At 36.5% G+C, this 19,534-nt stretch overlaps 1 protein-coding gene across 2 annotated transcripts in view; it reads right to left on the minus strand.

Annotated features, from left to right (window-relative positions):
- GRM8 (glutamate metabotropic receptor 8) overlaps positions 1–19,534 on the minus strand; it is a 707,399-nt gene that overhangs the window by 56,419 nt on the left and 631,446 nt on the right. For both annotated transcript variants that reach the window (XM_081038724.1, XM_081038725.1), the window contains one exon: positions 17,428–18,363. In XM_081038724.1, coding sequence (XP_080894850.1) covers positions 17,428–18,363 — 936 coding nt within the window. The remainder of the gene's footprint in view (positions 1–17,427; positions 18,364–19,534) is intronic.

The following is a 19,534-nucleotide window of genomic DNA, read 5'->3' on the forward strand; positions in this document are numbered from 1 at the left end:
ATCCCTGATAAACTGACCTGTACTGTCTCAACCTCTCTCGGCATACTCTGTTTTATTCTTTACCTATATCTATCTATATCTATATCCATATCATCTATATCTATATATATTGGAAGGACTTTTGAAGACAATCAGCCTGTTTAAAATGAAAACAAGATCCAAACAACTATGGTGTCTGTCCTCAAATAAGTAAAAGATTGATTGAAGATGGAGGATTAGTCTTGGTTTTTTTTTTTATGGTCCCATCAGTATAAGTTAGAGATAAATTATAACCGAAACTAAGGAAAGATTTAGACAACTATGTTATAAGTTAGCTTGTAAGATAAATAGCTTTCAGTCACGGAGATCCTGTGGACAGATGTTGGATAGCCTCAATTCTTAACAGACAATTGGTTCAGTGGCCTTTAAAATTTTTGTCCCTGCTGACACTGTGATTTGTACATATTGCTTCATAGCCTTGCTTGTCATATTAACATGTATTTGTGAAATATCTTGACTAAGCTTTGAAACCAGTCTTTAGACATAACTAGCTTGAAGGTTTCCATGCAGAAACCTTCATGGAGATTTTACCTAGATCCTTGGACTCATTACCTGAGTCCTGAAAAGCCATATGGAGATATTCTTAAAATTTATACACCTCCATATATTCAGAAAATTGACCTTTCTTCCCATGGAGATACCCATAAGCAGTCTTCCTCACTCAGGGTGTGGGGAGCAGGGAGATGAGTACTGCTTAGCAGCTATCCCATGGCCTTCATCTATGTGGGAGACTCAGATGTTACTAAGGTCAAGCTCAGTGGAAAGCTTAGTATCTCAGGCTTGTACTGTCCATTCAAGTCTACTATGATAGGATCACAACCACTTCTTGGTTTATATCTATGTTAAACACGAATAGCACTGAACTTTGGCATGATAAGGGAAAGCTGATTTTAATTATGTGGTCTTAGCAAGACATCACCTTGAGAATTTTAGAATGGAAACATCCTGAACAAATCCATAGACAACCAGGCAATATCATAACACTTCTTATATTTCCAGAATCATTTTTCCCTTCAGGGTGGATTGTGATGAGAGTGGTTCTATGGGTTATGCTTTTTATCCCACTGAGGGAAAAGTTCTCATAAGACTATCAAGATGAACCATGTGTATCTTAATGAACAACAGTGTTAACTGTGTACTAATAGGATCAAATTTTAAAAAGAGTAGGGAATTAAATGTATCAAAGTGAATTTCACTATGTAGAAATATGTTTTCCCATTGATTGATATTAAATTGAGGCTAGTTTCCTGCAGAAAATATATCATTCATGCTTTTCAACTGTATGTTACAAACATAGCAATCTTTTAAGAACCATAAGGTTTAACATTATTTCCCGATACAACATATTATTAGAGTGTGAGGAATAGGAAAAGAAAACTTATAAGCAAATAGCTTTAATATTTCTTCTATTTAAGAGTCATAGAACAGTTATAAAATAGTTGTAAAAATTTTACTTTAAACACAAAATCATGTAATAATTGATATTAAATAAGTAAGCTCTACTCTATTAAACCAGATGAAAATGTAAAATATTTAGTGCATGTTTGGGGCCAGGTCTACACTAAAATCTGCTATAGTTAGCCAGATTTATATAACAAGAATATAAGCTTAAAATGTTGCATGTACCCAAATGCAGCAGCACAAAAAGTAGGGAAGGAAGAAGATGGAGAAGGTCAAAGCAATTCAGGTTGGTTGGCCATGGGACATGAAAGATACCCATCTCACCATCGCCAACACTAGAATAGCAAGAAGGAGTAATCTAACCAATCTTGTCTGCTAAGTATTGTTGTAACGCCCATTATACAGATGAGAGCTGAGTCTCAGAGTAGTAGCACACGCAGCACATAGCAAACAGTACACAGCAGAACTGAGATTTGTATCCTGGAAGCCAGGTTCGATATCCATGTGTGTAAACACTGTGTGCAGCCTCCATGCCATGAGACGGAATGCGATTGAATTGCTCAGGGTGTTAGTTAAAATAATGTGCAATTTACAACTAGTACACATTGTGGTCAGTTAGAATTGACCCTAAAATATCCTGTATTAGAAATATGCCCTTTATTTTTTCAAAATAAATGTATATTTCTCTGTTTGTCCTATAAGGTTTGCAACCAACAGGAAGAAAATTCTTGTCACTAACATGGTTTCCATACTTAAATTAAGTCTTAAACTATCATGAATTCCTTTTCAAGAAAATAACAGCTTTTCTTTTTTCCCATTACAAAAGGACTTTAAAATACCAGCTTTCTTGCAGGGTCCACAAGATGAGTGAAATAAGAAAAAAAAATTAAATGCGAGAAATTTAGAAGGTATACAAGGGAACTTAACTGGTTCTTGCTACCAACACTCTATAATTTGTCATGAGAGAGCTGCTTAGTAGACATAATTCCCTTCTCTCTTCCTAGGGCACTGTGGCAGAACGATTTATGATACCGCATTAACTGGAAGTACAAGGAAAATGTGGTAGAAGGGGATAAGGAACTCACTAATGTGAGATGAAATCAAAATCAATCTCTAACAAGAGATCACTTTCCACATTAACTTCTCTGGGGTCACATCAAAGCCTTCCAGCCAGTGGCTCGTGTCTTTCTAGCAGGGATAAATGATTTGAATGATAAACAAGAAGTAATGACAAGTAGAATGTGCCAAAGAAAAACTAGGGAATGCTGAAGTAACAGAATTTGATAAACTAGGAGATGTCTACTGTCAGCTAGCATTTATACCTCACCATTAGTTGTTTGTTTTCTCAATCAGAGAGCAAAGAAATTTATAAGTTAATGTGGATTATTGAGTGCCTTTTTCATTTTCCTGCCTAAGATATCTTAGTAAAAACTGAAAAAAACAAATGGTGTTAGTACATGCCCCACAGGGCTTTTTGGAAAAGTAATTCAGACTCTGGATCATACATTTGTATCATGCTCTGTGGGTGTGAAAGCCCTCGATTAAGATTTATGAGACTGATAACTGCCTCAAGCACATTTATCTTCTAAAATGCTTTGTGCATTCATTTGCATCTCCCACCACATAGGCATAATACTCTTCATGTGCATTTACTTAAAAAAAAAAATTAGGTCATGCCTCTGAGTGGTTGACCATGCCCTATGTACTGGCAATTTTCTCCACAATAAGAGCATCTTAGAATTAGACAGGGCCTTAGAGACATTGTTAGGAAATTAAACATTCTGGGGGCGATTACATTCCCTATGCGTTAACATTCCAAGAAAGTCTGGAAGAGAGACTACCTCATCAAGTCCTCATTTTACAGGTAAGGAGACTGAAATTAAGAAAAGATAATTTGTTTTCTCAAGGCCACAGAAATGTTAATGAGACAAGAACCATTCAATCCAAACATTTCCCCCACGTTTTCCTTTAACTCACGTTCTGGCATACACAGACTCGGAATTTGGCGTGAAAGTGTTTACCACTTTCCTCTTCATCTAATTCAACAAAAACCTTTTAGTTGAGAACTGTCTGCAATGTACTTTGACAGGCATTGCAGGACCAGCAAGAAGTGAGAGTCAGGAAGAACACAAAAGAATTATGATGATTGTTTCTTCCTGAAGAATTTCTGAATGAGGAAATTACCATGGATGGATAGACTCATAAACGCCCCACGAAAAACACAGAAAACAAATCTGGAAATGTGAAATAATGGATGTCCAGACAGAGTACATATATGTTCAGAATCTTAATGTTTTATAAGTTAGAGAAGAATTCATGGATTGGTTGATTTGGTAAGAAAATTGGGTTCATTGAAATGAAAGGCTGTAGTAGAAAGATAAAATTTGAAAAGTTTACATTTGAGTTAATGTTTAATAAGAAACAATTTTAGTTTAAGAATCCATCTTAGCATCTTTGATAACAACCTATAAATTTTTTATTCATTTATTATTCTTGAACTATCAGTTAAAAATCAGTCTCTTCTATAGAATTCAAGCTCCATGAAGGCAGGCCACATCTTGCTCAATCGATGCTGTCAGTATTGCGCAGAGTGAAAGTGTTAAATAATTATTGGTTGATTGAGGAAATATTTAAAAAGTGACAAAGCAGAAAAAATGTGTGGAACAACTTTGTGGCAGAAATCTGGATGTCGCTGTCAAGGAGCAAGTCCAGGAGGTCACTCCAGAAGCCCAGACTTACACTAGGAATTTGACCTTGAAAGTGGGAAGAGGTTTGACCTAGGAATAAAAATAAAGACAAAACATAATGGAGAAATATGAAGTAGCAGCTAATAGCATGAGACCTGTGTTCAATGAAATAGGTTCAGCTCCACGTCTTCCTCATAGTAGCAGTATGAATGTAAAAATTCTTGACTTAACTTTCCTGCATCTGTAAAGTTCATCTTTTAGAGATGAAAGGAGATTATTTACACATAAAGAGCTTAGCACATAGTAGAAGGCATTGAATAAATAGCATCTATTTTTAATATGGTACTTGTTGATTTGACATATCATAATTTTACAATCTGGGTTTTGGATTGCTTTCAGATTTTGGTTTTTGGATTGGTTAAATTCACATTTTTGCCCATATGAAAGAGCAGGGATTAAGAAAGCAGTTCAAAAAGCACGAGTGTTGCTTTTATAGCAGAAGCCGTGTGAATGATGAGTGCGTCAAGGGACGGGTGCCTGGGAGAAAGGCCAAAATCAGGGAAAGATGAGAAGTTGAACAGAAGGAAGATGAGATGAAGGAGACAAACAAAAGGAGGTTCAAAGCAATATGGATTCCCAGAGTGTAGAGGTGGGGAAAACCTAAGATGGAGTCCATCATTAGCAATCACAAATGTAAGCATGTTTTGTATATGAAATACACTATAAAACAATAACTGAGGCAGAAATAACTAATTTGATGACCTCCTTTGGAAACATGTACTTTATAAACCTGTGGTACTGATTGCCTCTACTCACTCCTATTTTTCTTGCCACCTTCTAACGTTTCATTCCAAATGTAATTATTTATTGCATGCTTGTCATTGTCAGTTCTTAACAATAAGCAGGCAATACAACCAAATGTTCAATAAATTGTGGTTTGATTGGATATTTCGCATGGGGAAAGTGTTTTGTTGAAGAAAGGGCAGTGCTACAGTGATAGGCTGCCTGCTGATGTAAACACTTTATAGTTTTATGACAGGCTCACCATCTACTGATACTATTCTCAATTCAATTCATTTTGTGTAGATGAGGATTTTAGAGAAAATAGCTCGCAGGAGAAATGTGACATTTAATCTTGCCTGAGAACATGAAATCTTCTACAGAAGATATGTGTATATGTGTGTGTGTGAAATGTACATTTGTATATACTCACAGAGGTTGTATAGGGAGTTGTACTCAAATCCTATAGTATTTGGACCAACGGACATCAAAAAACATTGCATTCCTGGGTATTTTTCTGGAGATAAACTTGACTGAACAAAGAGAGAGAGTCTAAAATTCTGATGAAAACATTCAACTGATTGTAATTTTTGCACCAAAAAGATTTTTTTGAAAAGGAGAATAACCTTAAGTCATCCTTAAAAAAATAAACACAGAGACAAACACACATATATACATACAAAACCCCCCAAAATCTACAGTTAGTGTTGAGGGTTTTGATTAGTTCCAACTACTTCCTGTGAACAAGATTCAGAATACAGTGCCCAAAGGCAGAACTTTGCAGGTTACTTTATGGACTCAATACAGGATTTTTAAGAAATGATTTTGAAGAGAAACAATAATGTAATTGAAATTGATTGATTCAGATTTTATATACAAGGTGCCCAAAGTTACACAAAAATGAGACCTATAGAAAAAAATATTGAATGAATTTGGCTATGATCATGACAAGCTGTGAAAATCAAGAATGTCTTAAAATTTGCCCAATATTACTAGAATATAAAATTCATTTACCATCCAAATTTACATAATGACAATGATGAGTATATATTTAAATTGGGTTCATTATCATTTAGAAATGGTTTGGCTTTATTTCTAAAGAGTATTATCTTTTTATTTCAACTGTCAAAAGTCATTTGAGTATTATTTGGCAGATTTGTTTACTAAAAATTATAACCTACCAAGTATTCTTATCCTTGTATCCCTACCTTTGGCTTTTATCTACACAGACTGATTTTTACCCAATTTCACTATTTTGGGCCCCAAAATCCTTCTCCTTATTTGGCTAGATGCAGCCATCAGCCACTATTTTTTTTTTCTCTCCTTTAGCCCAGACCAGAGGAAAAGCTACAAGCTCTTTCCTGAAGTCCGATTAGATAGAACCCTTGTGGCAGCCACAGAGAATGTTCAGAATCAAACACACAGCCACAGACCATACAGTGTAAACTCCTCACCTCCCACTCTGTCTTCTGTTCCCAATTCCACTGGAAATGAGTTTCTTCTTTCTACTTCCACTACCACATGTCAAGCCCCCAATATTTGTTGCCTGGATTTGTTCAATAATCGTGTTACTGTTTTTACTTATCCTTCACACTACAATTCATCTCACTCACTACTGGCAAAGAAATCTCACAAAATGTCAGTGCACTGAAAATACAGCCACACTGACAAAGGCTCAAATATGCTCAGGTTTCTAGCAAACGAAGTACAAACTTGGCATAAGTTCTACAACAAAATGGTTGCCAATTGTCTAACAAGTCTTATGTTGTGGGTAACCCTATAATTTATTGCCCACACTGGGAAATACGTTTTTCAGAGTAAAATGAGTGCTATTAAGAACACGACAAATTGGGACATATGGTCACCCAGATCGCCTTGTGACTGTGCTAAACTCAACACTATTCTTTAGTCACAGGTTTTATACAGAATACTCTGATGAAGCCCCTTTCATCTGCTTCTCTCCACCCTTCAAGATCTATTTAATTACCACCTCCTTCACAGAAACTTTCTTGATCCTTCAAATGATATCCTACCTTCTTTCCTTTGCCAGCACTCACTCCAAGATCTGATAGTAGACACTTCACTCCTGTATTGTTACCCTGCCTTGTACCAATCATCTGTGTGCTTGGTGTGCCAGCCCCATCGCTCCCCCCAACACACACACACACTTGACACTATACAACTTGATATCAAACTTCTTACTCATCATTGTATTTTCCTAAAAACCAAGTAAAAGGTCCTTGCATATAGCAAACATTTAACAAATATTTTTGATGAAATGTAATCATCAGCAGTGAGCTGATACTTGAATTGTGGCCCTTAAAATATTTATTTAGTAATGACATTCACTCTAAAAAAGAGGAAATTCATAAACCACTTGTGATATCAAAGATCTTGAGTCATTTTACTAATTCGAAATCACTCATCATTTTTGCATCTAAAATATTTTCTCCAAATACATATTACACATCAAAATTCCCTAATGTGAAAATGTGCATTCATGACTTTTTACCTATCAATAACCACTTTTTAAAATTGATTATTATCATTATTGTTATTAGTTACAGGTGTACCAAACAATGTAATAGTTAGACATTTATGCTCCTCACAAAGTGATAACCTCCCTCCCCAAACCTACTACCCCTCTGACATCATATATAGCTGTTTCAGTTCCACTGACTCTATTCCTAATGCTGTACTACCCATCCTGTGATTTTATATATATACATACATATATATATATATATATATATATATATATATATATATATATATTAAATTATAGCTGACATTCATTATTATTCAGCTTCAGCTTCAGGTGTACAGTGCAGTGATCAGGCACCTACACTGCCCATGAAGTGGTCTCCCTAATAAGAGAAGTGTCTGCATTCATATTGTTTGAAAAAAGTTTTTCTTAAGACTTTCACTTAAACTGTTCTGTATGCAATGATTTCTATTTTTATTCTATAGATTTATTTATTAAATAAAATAAAATCTAAGCATTTATTAAAAAACCCTCCATCATTCAGTCCTCAGATCCTGATGCTGTTCTATAGAATTAACAGGCTTGAACAGCGTTTTGTTTTGTTTTTGCTGTTCTTTAAATAACACACTTACATCTCCTGAATTAACAATTTTAGATTTATATATTGACTACTTACAGTAAAGGTGACTGCTTTAGTGTATTTGCACAATTGCCCTCTCTATTGATCCTCCTTAGGCACCTCCTAATTTTTAAAAGTTGTATTACTATTAATTTAACAGCGTTTATAATATTTACATTCACTTCATTAGATACATTAACATTCTGTGTTTTATTTCTAAATTCCTTCTAACAATGTAAGACCGATAGAAAAGCAATTGCTGTAGTATGGCTACTAAGTGTTATTCCCTTCAGATTCATCCAAGTAGCATGACTGGATTCACAGAGAAGGGATAAATATAAATAATAAAATTTTGCATTTTGAAGGGCAATTAGACACTAGATTTTAATATATTCTTTTACAATTCCTTTTTAATTTCTTTGTTTCTTGTAAGTCATATGTGATTGTCACTGCTATTCAACTCATCAGATGTCTATTTTTATTTTTTTGGATTATAGCCAGAATAATTTATACATAAGATATGCAGGCATCAGTTTTCTGAGTCATACATTTTTAGTCTCACAGTGATGGATAGTTTGGCTGGGTATATGTTATAAGTTTAAAACACTTTCCCTTAGAAAGTCTTTGCTCATTGCCTTGTAGAATCCAGCGCGGCATTTGAGGTCTGACTTTCATTCCTTTTTCCCCTCTGAAAGCTTTTAGAATTTTCTCTCAATTAGTGAAATTTTACTTAGGTGTGCGGCCCTTTCAATTTTAAGATTATCTTTCTTCAGTTTGTGAAACTTTTCTTTTGTTATTTTTTATGATCATTTTTCCCCTTTCTTTCCCATTTCTTCTTGTATATTTATTAAGTATACATTGAGAACCTGCTTCCATGCTCAACATGTTAACTTTTTCTCATACTTTCCTTTTTTCACTTTTCTTCCTTTATTTTTTTTTTGGTTCTACCACTTATTTTACCCTTCAGATCTCCACTGTACTCTTTAACCCAGAGCCACCCCATGATTCACAATTTTAATTTCTAGGATCACATTTTTTATTCTTTGATTAGTCTTTTCTATAGCAACTTGTGTGTGTGTGTGTACATGTATATGTTCAATATTCTCTTGATTTTCTCTTGGAATGTTAATTAAAATTCTTTTTAAAAATTCTCTTATATTTTCTGAATTATCTCTGGCTTTGCTTTTTTTGTGGGTTTTTGGTTTTGGTCTTTCTAAAATTATGCTATTGGTTTTCTTCAGTTATCATGACATCCTTGCCTATTGATGTGTACTTATGATTGAAGGGCCAGGTTTATCGGTAAGGGTTACTAGTGGGGTCCATTTTCCTTGGATGAGAAGTCAGACTACAGACCTGTCTAGGTCAGCAATTGTTTTACCTAACTGGCTTCTCTTAAAGCTGCATGGATACAGGCAAGCAAGCAACTGGGGACCCTGGACAAACTTATTCTAAGAGTTGAGAAATTTATCATATTTCTATCTTGTATAGAAGTTGTATTTCCTATTTTCCACTTGTCCATGTCTATCTGGAATTAAATTACTTCAAATTCTGTTCTGTTTCTCTCTCAGTGCCTTATGCCCATACTAGCAACATAAGATAATTCTATCATCAAATGATTTTTATTCTTTAGAGTAGAATTCCATAATTTGATATGTACTCTCTCTACATGTAAGGTTAGAGCAGAAAGAGGAAATGAGGGGCTCAATTGGCCCCACTATTTTGAAATGCAGTTCTTTAATTAATTTTCCTGATGATCATTCCAATGCTTGCTTCAGGTATCTATGTCACTTTTAAGTTTAGAAATTATTTAGGACTTCCACGGTAAGAACAACTTATGTGTCTTGGGCTGTGCTTTCCCACTTTTAATTTGTGCGTAAATCAGACCCATTTGACTTTTATTTTTCAGGATTTTCTCAAGTTGTTTTATCTAATATTGGCTCTGAAAATATTATGGCCTCCTCTCTCTCTTTCCCATCCTCCTTTCTTTCCATTTTTTATGTCCATTTTTTTTCTTTTCCCTTTCTTTCTTTCCTTTTTTCTTTTTTCATTTCATTCTTATCTTAGAGGGAAGGGATATATATATTTCTGCCAGCCCATATCTTGAACCAGAAGCCAGACTAAGTTCTTCTTATATATTTATTTTAAATATGCCTTGCATTTATTTTAAATAGCCTAGACTTTATGCTAATTTTGGTTAAACATTTTTCAGCACCTTGGGGTGGGTGGTACTAACCCATGTGATACTGCATTTAGAGATTTGAAAAAAATTTCCCAACATAAAAATGTATATATGGTTACAGCCAAAAGGAACTGTTTGCTTGTAGTCTGCTCTTGCTGGCACCCTGTGTGTTCCGTAAGATATAAGAATCTATTGAATCATGGAAAATGCAATTTGAAGTTATATAAAGTAAATTAGTCACTGCATTCTGTACAATAAACAGTCTAGGGTCATTAGAGCTCTGTCTACATAGAAAAAAAAAAGTCCATTTTTATGGCAGTCCCTTAAACATTTTGAAATAAAGTCATGGTCACTATACTTTGAAAATATTCACGTTTTAATCTTAATCAAACCCAGTATTCTAACATTTTCAACCATATTAAGAAAGTTAAGTCATTTTGATGAGATGTGTTAGCTTTATGACTAAGTTCCCAGATTGACTAATGGTCCAGTTGATTAAATTGTCATTTGAGCATAGAAAATTCAAATTCAATTTAAAAATAAAAAGGCCAATGTGCAAATGCCAGAATCACTACCAACCAAATGTTTAATTTAAGTAGTCCTAGGCCCCACAGATTCCTCAGAGCCCAAGATTCTAAGCCAGGTTCATTGAGTAAATATTTCTTTGTTCTGTCAAACAAGATAGGCATCCCCCAAAAGAATTGCTGTAAATGTGTTAAGTGGGTAATTTTCTGACGTGGTAATATGTACTACAACTGGAAACAAACTAATAAGTCTGACTAAGGCAGCATTCCCTTGGAGAGCTACTTAACAGGCTTGCCTACAGTCTCCTTATTTCACTTTTTTTTCCTTCTATATCTTCACAAGCATATCATTTTCACTGAGTGCGTAAACAAGCTTTTCTATTTTCCAGTGGTTTTTCATGTTTCCTTTTTTTTTATTTGGCTTTTCCTTTCCAGAGTTGATTGCAACAATCTGATGACCCTTCTTGCCCAGACACAATCTACCCCAATACCTAAAATAGTTGTATAACTATATTGGTACATCCCGAAGCTTTCAAAGAGATCATCCTCAAATGACTGTAAGCTGACAAGGAAAGGAAACACTACACAGTTTGAAACAATTACAAACACACAGGATGGTTATTGACAAATCATATCTACTTCCCATCATTCTAAGGAAATAAAGAAATGTTAGGAGATAGGTGTGGCTGGAGACCCACCTCTGGGCTGATCTATTCTGAAAATTACTTCCATTATTGTCCAGGTCGTATTGACACTATTAGCCCAAGTTTCTTAGGCTGTTCTTTTCTCATCCGGGCTATTCCTGAAAACAGCAGTTTTATTTGTTCTCAGAACTACCTCTTACAACTCTTGTCAGAGTTATTATTCACTTTTTCAAATTTTAACGGAAATATTTCAATAACTACTTTGTGATGACACTTTGATTTATTCCAGTATTTTCTGCTAAATATCTTGCCAGATATATATTGCCTCAGGAAGAACTCTCTTTTTTCTTTCTCCTAGTTCCACAGGTTCTTGCCTCACTCTTTAACTGCTGTAATCTGTAGGATCTACACACTCAGGAAACATCCTTGGTTTGCAATAACACTTCCAATTGGAGTGCTATGGTATAAATGGCTGGAGAAACTGAGGCGAGTATCTGGATAAATCTGAATGTATTCAGTCATTAAACTTTTTGGAGAACCTACAGCAGCTTTGTTTTAGGCTAAGCACCCAGGATAAAATGGTGAACAAATTGAATAAGGTCCCTGGCCTCATGAAATACAGGCTAATGGAAATAATAGCCAACATTTATCGATTGTTTATTATGTACTAAACAGGTCTCAGGACTCATATCATGTAAAACACCATGAGGTCAATTATACAAATACACCATAATGAGACAAGATGAGGGGTTTTTTTTTGTTTGTTTGTTTTTTAATTTTGTTTTAAATTTAAAGTCTATCATCTTCCTGCCCTTTCCTTAGATGATATAAACTCAAATCTGCTCTAGTTTGAGAATAGGGCTGGGTGCAGATGGCAGGGGGTTGCTTTACATTGCCTACATTTTCTCAGCTGGTTTAGCGGAGTTAGGATTTGAACCCAAATCCTCCCATTCCAGAATTCATATTCTTCCTTACTCCACTCATCCACCTCTGTCCTCTATACTCTTCTGCCCTTCAATAGATGAAGTAAAAGAACAGGGAGGGATACATCTCAAAAGTATCTGGATAACTGGCATTAATTTATTTTTGCTTTTTGTATTTTAGTTAGAACTAAGGACAACTAGAATAATTTCTTTTTGCATTTCTCTTTAAGTGTTTAGCAGCCCTATTTCAGTATAAGTGACAATGACAAAATTTTAAAAATAAGTGTATATGGCCCCTCATTTAAATGATATAACTTATTTTTCAGGGAAATAAAAGTTGTAATGGGTAACACAATAAGACGTATATATAGCATTCCCATTATGCCAGAGCATAACTTAAATCATAAACAAGCATTTAATATCATTATTGTACAAGGCACTCTATCCACTCATTCAATAGGCGTTTATTGAGAGTATTGTAACATGAAAGGCTCTGTGTTAAGAAACACTCATCAGACAGACTGCTCACCCTCCATGAATTTATGAAGGATGACATTTAAAGTAGAGAGGAGGAAATAAAGGGGTGGGAGTGAGTACAGGGAAGTCTAAAACCACCCTCAGGACCAACTTGAGCTGCAACAGAGACACTGCCCTGTTCAAGCAGAGGGTGAAGGAAGAAAGGCTGGTTTGGGACAGGTCGGGTTTTTGACATTTTTGAGTTTATTTTCTTTTCCATGTTGAGGGTGTTTTGTTTTGTTTCTATCCAGTGCTCTCATTGAAGCACTATGTTCACTGGAGCTTGGCAGTGTCATAACCCTTGTCTGATTATTTTGGTTTTATGAGACCAATTAGAGATGATAAAATATATATTTAAGAGATTTTTGACTTCCTAACAGCCCCTAACCATCTTTGAGGATTTTTTCACTGACTGTTACATTAATTATATTTTAATCTTTTGTCTTTTCAGCACAATTATGAGTCTGTGTTAGTCTATGTCCAGGCCTCAGAATGTCCACCCTTCCTTCACACCACTTTTCTTCAAGAAAAGAGAAAGTGCTTTTATACTATGACTTAGTAGATTGCAGTAATATGCACAAAGCTAACAAATGACGTCATTAAAATATATTGGAAGAAACAGGATTTATCACTGATGAGCAGACAAAAGTTAATAAAAGTGAGCCTGAGTAGAACTGCCCAGGCCTGCATCCCTCCCCCACTCCGACCCAGCGACCGCCCTGACTCAGCCCCTAGAGATAAATCTTCTTTTTAAAATATCCTTTAAAAAAGGAGATAAAACCCCAACCCAAAATATCTAGTTTTTTATACCTGCGCAGATCGCTGAAACCTGCCCACAGCATGAACTCCAGCATCATTATAACACTATTAAAATAAAATAAACATTAAGGCTTAGCCCGACCCCCTACCCCCTATGGTGGGCTTTTCTGTATGCATTATGGGTAAAAGCATGTGCAGAAAGAAACTAGGTATATAACCTGCAATGTCAATCAAATTACCGAAGTCTATACGTCAGATGGACATCACATCTTCTGCTGTAAGAAAATTTACCTACCCTTTCCTATATAAAAAAATAAAAGCTAACCTAAAGTTAGGTACAGCTCTCTGCCCCCAGCAACTTCTCTGCTGGCACCTTTGTTTTTGAATAAACTCTCTAACTTCTGTTCCTTTTGAGTCTGTAAATTCTTTCACATTCTGGGAATGACCAGGGGTTAATTTTATACCAGTACAATCTTGATTTCAAAATCTGAAGAAAAAAAAAAAAAGAAAGGAATGTGCGGAAATTAAAAGGTGTTCTATCATTGAATGAAGATATGGAAAGCTGTCTGTCTTCATGAATACCACTAATGTCCCTTCATAACTTGGCTTTACTCAGAGATTTTCTGGAACATCTGTCAAAATTATTCAACTAATTTTACTTTTTATGCCTACGTCTCTTGTACTTTCAGAGAGACCTGCACGGTGAAATGAGTTTTCTTCTGTAAATATGATTCTAAGAAGCATAATTCAATGCATGCAACAAGAAATTTTGCTCTTCTGCTGTCTTCTGTGTTATAAATTCTATGTCACTGATGTATAGTTACAGAATCCATAGCTCCCATCTTTACTTTCTCATCTCAGATCTGACTTCTCACCATCTTCTCTTGCCCTTGAGCCTGATCTTCTCAGGCCCTGAATCTGGCAACCTGCTGGTGCTGGCAGGCGTCAGGCAGCATTGGCTGGGAGCCAGACTGAGGCTCATAAGAAAGGCTCAGGGAAGCAGATTGACAAGGGCTCAATAATTAGCGCAATATTGGACACAATGCCCAATGAGGATCTGCTGAATTAATGGATATGTGGGCTGCCTAACTGTTGCAAACACTTCGAGTTGATAATGGTTGGCCTAACTGGCTGAGCATTATAAATGAGAATGGAGGTCTGACCAGCTATTTGGTCTTCCAAAGTCAATACAACTTATTTAAAACCTTCTTTTAGAGATATAAAAGTTTTTTTATTCCCTTTTAATATCTGTGTCCATAATTTTAGCAATGTGAGAAAAAGAAATATTCTCAAACAGTTTGTGTATTGTTTTGAAAAATAAAAGGTACTTTGACAGAGAAATTTTCATGTGAAGTATTAGGATAACACATAAGGGTATTATGTAAAGTACTTTAGTAGCAAAATCTTAGCTACTTACAATACCATAGTTCTTGATACTGAGCTGGTATAAATTCAGCAACACTAAGACTAAATAATTTCAGGACCACAATGTTTTGAAAATTCCCAGAATTAGATTTTCTTAATGATTTCTTTAGTCGTTTCCACGTTCAATCATATCATGAATACAAAATAAATTCCAATTAACATTATTTTATAATTTGTTGTACAAATGTGTTTCTTGGACTTATTTTGATTCTACACAGCTAAGAAAGAAAAAAGCATTCTGTCATGTCACATTCAGTCATATCTCTATAGGCGTGGATTAATCTCCACCTACAAATACACACATTAAACTCCAGGTTTTCAGATGAACGGACAGCTCCTATAGGCTGGCTCAGCAGCACGGGGCAGCCTTCATCCCAGGGCATCTCATCCTGAAACTCTTACTACCTCCATCACCGCTACTCAAGAGGCAGGTGCCATTCTGCAGAGTTTTTGTTCTGAGAGACAATGTTTGTTGTTTTATAATTACCTTCAATAAACTTCTTAGCATGAGCACGTTTGAACTACAATGAAGATATTCAATAGCTTGATGAAGGACCATGCTTTTATTTATTCTAAAAAAATCTAAAAACAGAAAGACCTATCTGAATAGAAAAAAAAAACTTATTAGCATTATATTTACATCTCCCCACACCCTTGGAAGTCACACTATGAAAAGCAAGAGTATGCTGTGATTTATAAAATGTAAAGAAAGACAAAGAAAAAGGAGCTAGATGCCAGAACTCAGGAGATTTTGTTTGGTTAAATATTAATTGTCCACAAGAGAGCAAAATAAACTACTTACAGCCCTCTCCAGATAAAACAATATATAAAAAAGAACAGTCCTTGGTTCAACTACAAATACCACTTAAGTTGTTGTTATTAATAATTCACATAATGTGGATGCTTCAGCCTCTGAAAAACAGTGCTTTGCCCTGACTAGTCTAACTAACCATATTGAAACAGACCCAATAGACTTTGAGAAACTTATTTTCCAGTTCACACATTCTTTCCTAAGTTAAATTTACAAGTTTGATTCTAATACATTCCCATATGCATATGTCAAAATATAATGTTTTCTAGTTATTGAGTTTAGAGCCTCAAACGGTCTTGCTTTGCTTTCCCACCATCTGCTTAGTCGTGTATAAAATATTCACGGATGTCCATCTGGCCACACATGTCCTGAAAGTTCACAGGTCTGGAACCCATCACAAGGTTGCTCCACCAGCACCAAGTTTGCTCACGATCATTTTTGTCCAAACATAGTTGAAGCCCACATTGATCTAGTAAGGGAAGAATGCTCATATTAATGTCCATCCCCTTACTGAGCACTTTTTCCTCTGAACTAGTTGGGATGTTCAGAGTCATGTATGACCTTATGTGGGATGTTGGAGACTAGGGAATGTAACTGCTCCCAGGATGTTGGATTCCCTCATGACTCCTGATGCTGGAAGGGGGAACAGTTTTTCCGTCCTCACACGGAGAGAACTTTCTCATAGGCACATTGAGCGGAAAGGTTATCTGTTACAGAAGGATATCATTTCCCAGTTGCTTTACAGGCTGGCTTGTTTCCATCATATTACCCAAACCTTGGAATTCATGATAACATTAGTTCTCTGCTTGTCTGAACATAGAACTACATAGAACATAGAACTACATACATCCAGGTCAGCACACACTTCCTTACACATATAGATGTTCTTACACATATAGGTGTTTTGTGTGGAAGAGATTAATGGGAAATTAAGTGAGAAAAGACAATTATTTCGGGAAATTCAATTGATCTTCACCTAAAAAAGTATAAACTGCTTTGTATAACTGCCCATTGCTGTCTTTAATCTCTCACCATGACCTTCCATATATGGACAAGTAATAAAAATGGGGGTTGAAGAGGAATGATAAGATTATTCAGAATGAACTAAGCCACTTCAGTTTCTTTTTGTTGTTGTTTTACTATAAACCCTTCTTCCATGACTAAAACCGTACATTTATTAAGGAATCGCTTTAACCCCGAGTCACATTAGAACCAAGAAAAGAGCCATTTGTCATGCATTCAGATACCTATGGGACAGCTCACCCCTGTGAATCATGCCTGCCCTTTCTCTCTTCCTCTTTTAATTAACATTTGGAAAAGAACAGTTATGGATATCACAGAGCCGGGAAGAAAAGACCCAGAAAGTGATGTGAGGTCTGTCAATCTTCAATATTGCCAAGGAGGACAAGTTTACTCATGGAAAATCAGCCTCCGTCAACACATACTCAAAGCAAAGTGACCTTAAGGGAAGTGTGTGTGTGTGTGTGTGTGTGTGTGTGTGTGTTTCTAAATGAGAATAAGACAGAATGAATCATCTTGAGAGCATACAAGTGAATCAAAAAGAAAGGCAGGAAAACATCTTAAGGAAAAAAGTTACCTCAAGGAAGACCTGACAAACGCATTTCTTGCACTTACCTTTTCTGCTGACTGGGCTGTACCAAAAAAGATAGGAATGAAGGCTAACCAAATGATGCAGGTGGTGTACATGGTAAATCCAATTGGTTTGGCTTCATTGAACGTCTCTGGAACGCCTCTCGTTTTAATGGCATAAACAGTACAAGTGACCATCAAGAGGATACTGTACCCCAGGGAACAAATGAGCGAGAGGTCAGAGATGTCACACTTGAGCACTCCCCTGGCCTTGTCTGGGTCCAGAGTCCGCTGCTCCCCATAGTCGATGATGATGTGGGGGGGGTCCGCCACGAACCAGACACACACTCCCAGGAGCTGGATGGAAATGAGGCTGAAGGTGATCACCAGCTGGGATGCTGGGCTAATAAACTTGGGTGCCGTGACGGACTTCTTGCCCTGCTCAAATATTCGGTGGATTCGGTTTGTTTTGGTAAGAAGGGCTGCATAGCTGAAACACATGCCGAGTCCCAGGAAGATTCGTCGGAAGGAGCAGATGACTGTATCCGGCGCTGCAATCATTAAAAAGGTGATGGAGTAACAGAGGAAAATGCCCGTGAGGAGCACATAGCTAAGCTCGCGTCCTGAAGCCCTCACTATAGGTGTGTCGTTATAGCGGACAAAGGTCACGATCACGAAGGTGGTGGCCACGATTCCCAGGATCGCCACGAACACAGGCACCACAGCCCAGGGAGAATGCCACTCGAGCTTGATGATGGGGATGCGCTGGCAGCCGGTGCGGTTGATGTTGGGTCTCTGGTCCAAAGGGCAAAGTTCACAGGAGAGCTCGTCCACCTGGTAGTTGTAACCCTCGCAGCGCTCGCAGTGCCAGCAGCAAGGGACTCCTTTCACCGTTTTCTTCCTCTCCCCAGGCTTACAGGGCAGACTGCAGACGGACGCAGGGTGAGAGTGTGCTTTCTTAGCCCACTGCATGTCTTCCACCTGTGGGTATAAAAAATTAATGAGCCTTCCATTTTTCCCCCATTTATAATATCTTAATCCTAGCCACAGGTTTGTAATAAATCACGGAATGTTGACAGTATAAATACAGTTTACCATAGTAAGAGCCCAGTTGCTTTCCCTGATATTGACTTTATGAAAGTGTTAAATGATTGGGGCCAATAAATCATTCAGATCATCAACCTGATGAGTATCATTAGTTTCCATTTACCTCCTCAATGTTGACCAATCTGACATTCAGAGAAAGATTTATTGGCCCAAACAGTTTTAAAGCTAAAAAAAAAAGAGCCACATGGAAAGATGTTTTAGAGAGAGCTAATCACAGGTGTAAATGCCAGAATTCCTCAAACACTGCCTTAGGATATAAGCATATATATATATATATATATATATATATATGTATATATACACACACACACATATATGGTGATCCAAGTTTTTATGCCATATTTTCGGAAATTCAAATCACACTGTGTCAATGTTGAAAGGAAATGGCAACACTAGCAACTTTAATCTCTGCCACTCCTCGTGTGTTTATGGTGATAACTATTGTAATGTTTTTTTGCCTCTGTTTAAGCTTGAAATACATTTTTGTCCCAGCATTTCACATTGTGAAAAAGACCACGCTGAATGAGATAGCTGGATGGCAATGTTTCCCATTGAAGAGGAGTAGTCATATAGGTGCCTTAAAGCAGTGAAATTGGTACAAATGAGGGAAGGCCCCCTATTGTGCTTAGTATCTGCTTCAGGCCTTAAACTTGCACTTTGGATTATATCACAGAATACCACTACTAAAATTAAAATGCTCTTTTTAGGTGATTCTGCCAATCACTGGCCTCTTACGTTCAATTTGTTTACTAGAAGGGGTTTCCCACACCACCAAGCAATTTTCAGACACCAGCTGAGTGTCGCACAAGTCAGCTAAATTCTGACACTACCTACCTGGAAATAGCATCAGATGCCACAGGTTAAGGGCTCAGTTCTACAAGACAGTACTTCTCCCCACTATGGATGTTAGTCATAAGCCCAGGTTATCACCTGTGACTCTGACCAGTGAGCTACAGGTTGGAGGCTCCAACAACTCCCACCTTGGGTTCTCTCAATTTGCTAAAGTGGCTCACATAACTCAGAGAAACATTTTACTCACTAGATT

This window comes from Rhinolophus hipposideros, assembly GCF_964194185.1.
Source record: "Rhinolophus hipposideros genome assembly, chromosome: 25".
In the NCBI taxonomy this organism is placed as follows: Eukaryota; Metazoa; Chordata; class Mammalia; order Chiroptera; family Rhinolophidae; genus Rhinolophus; species Rhinolophus hipposideros.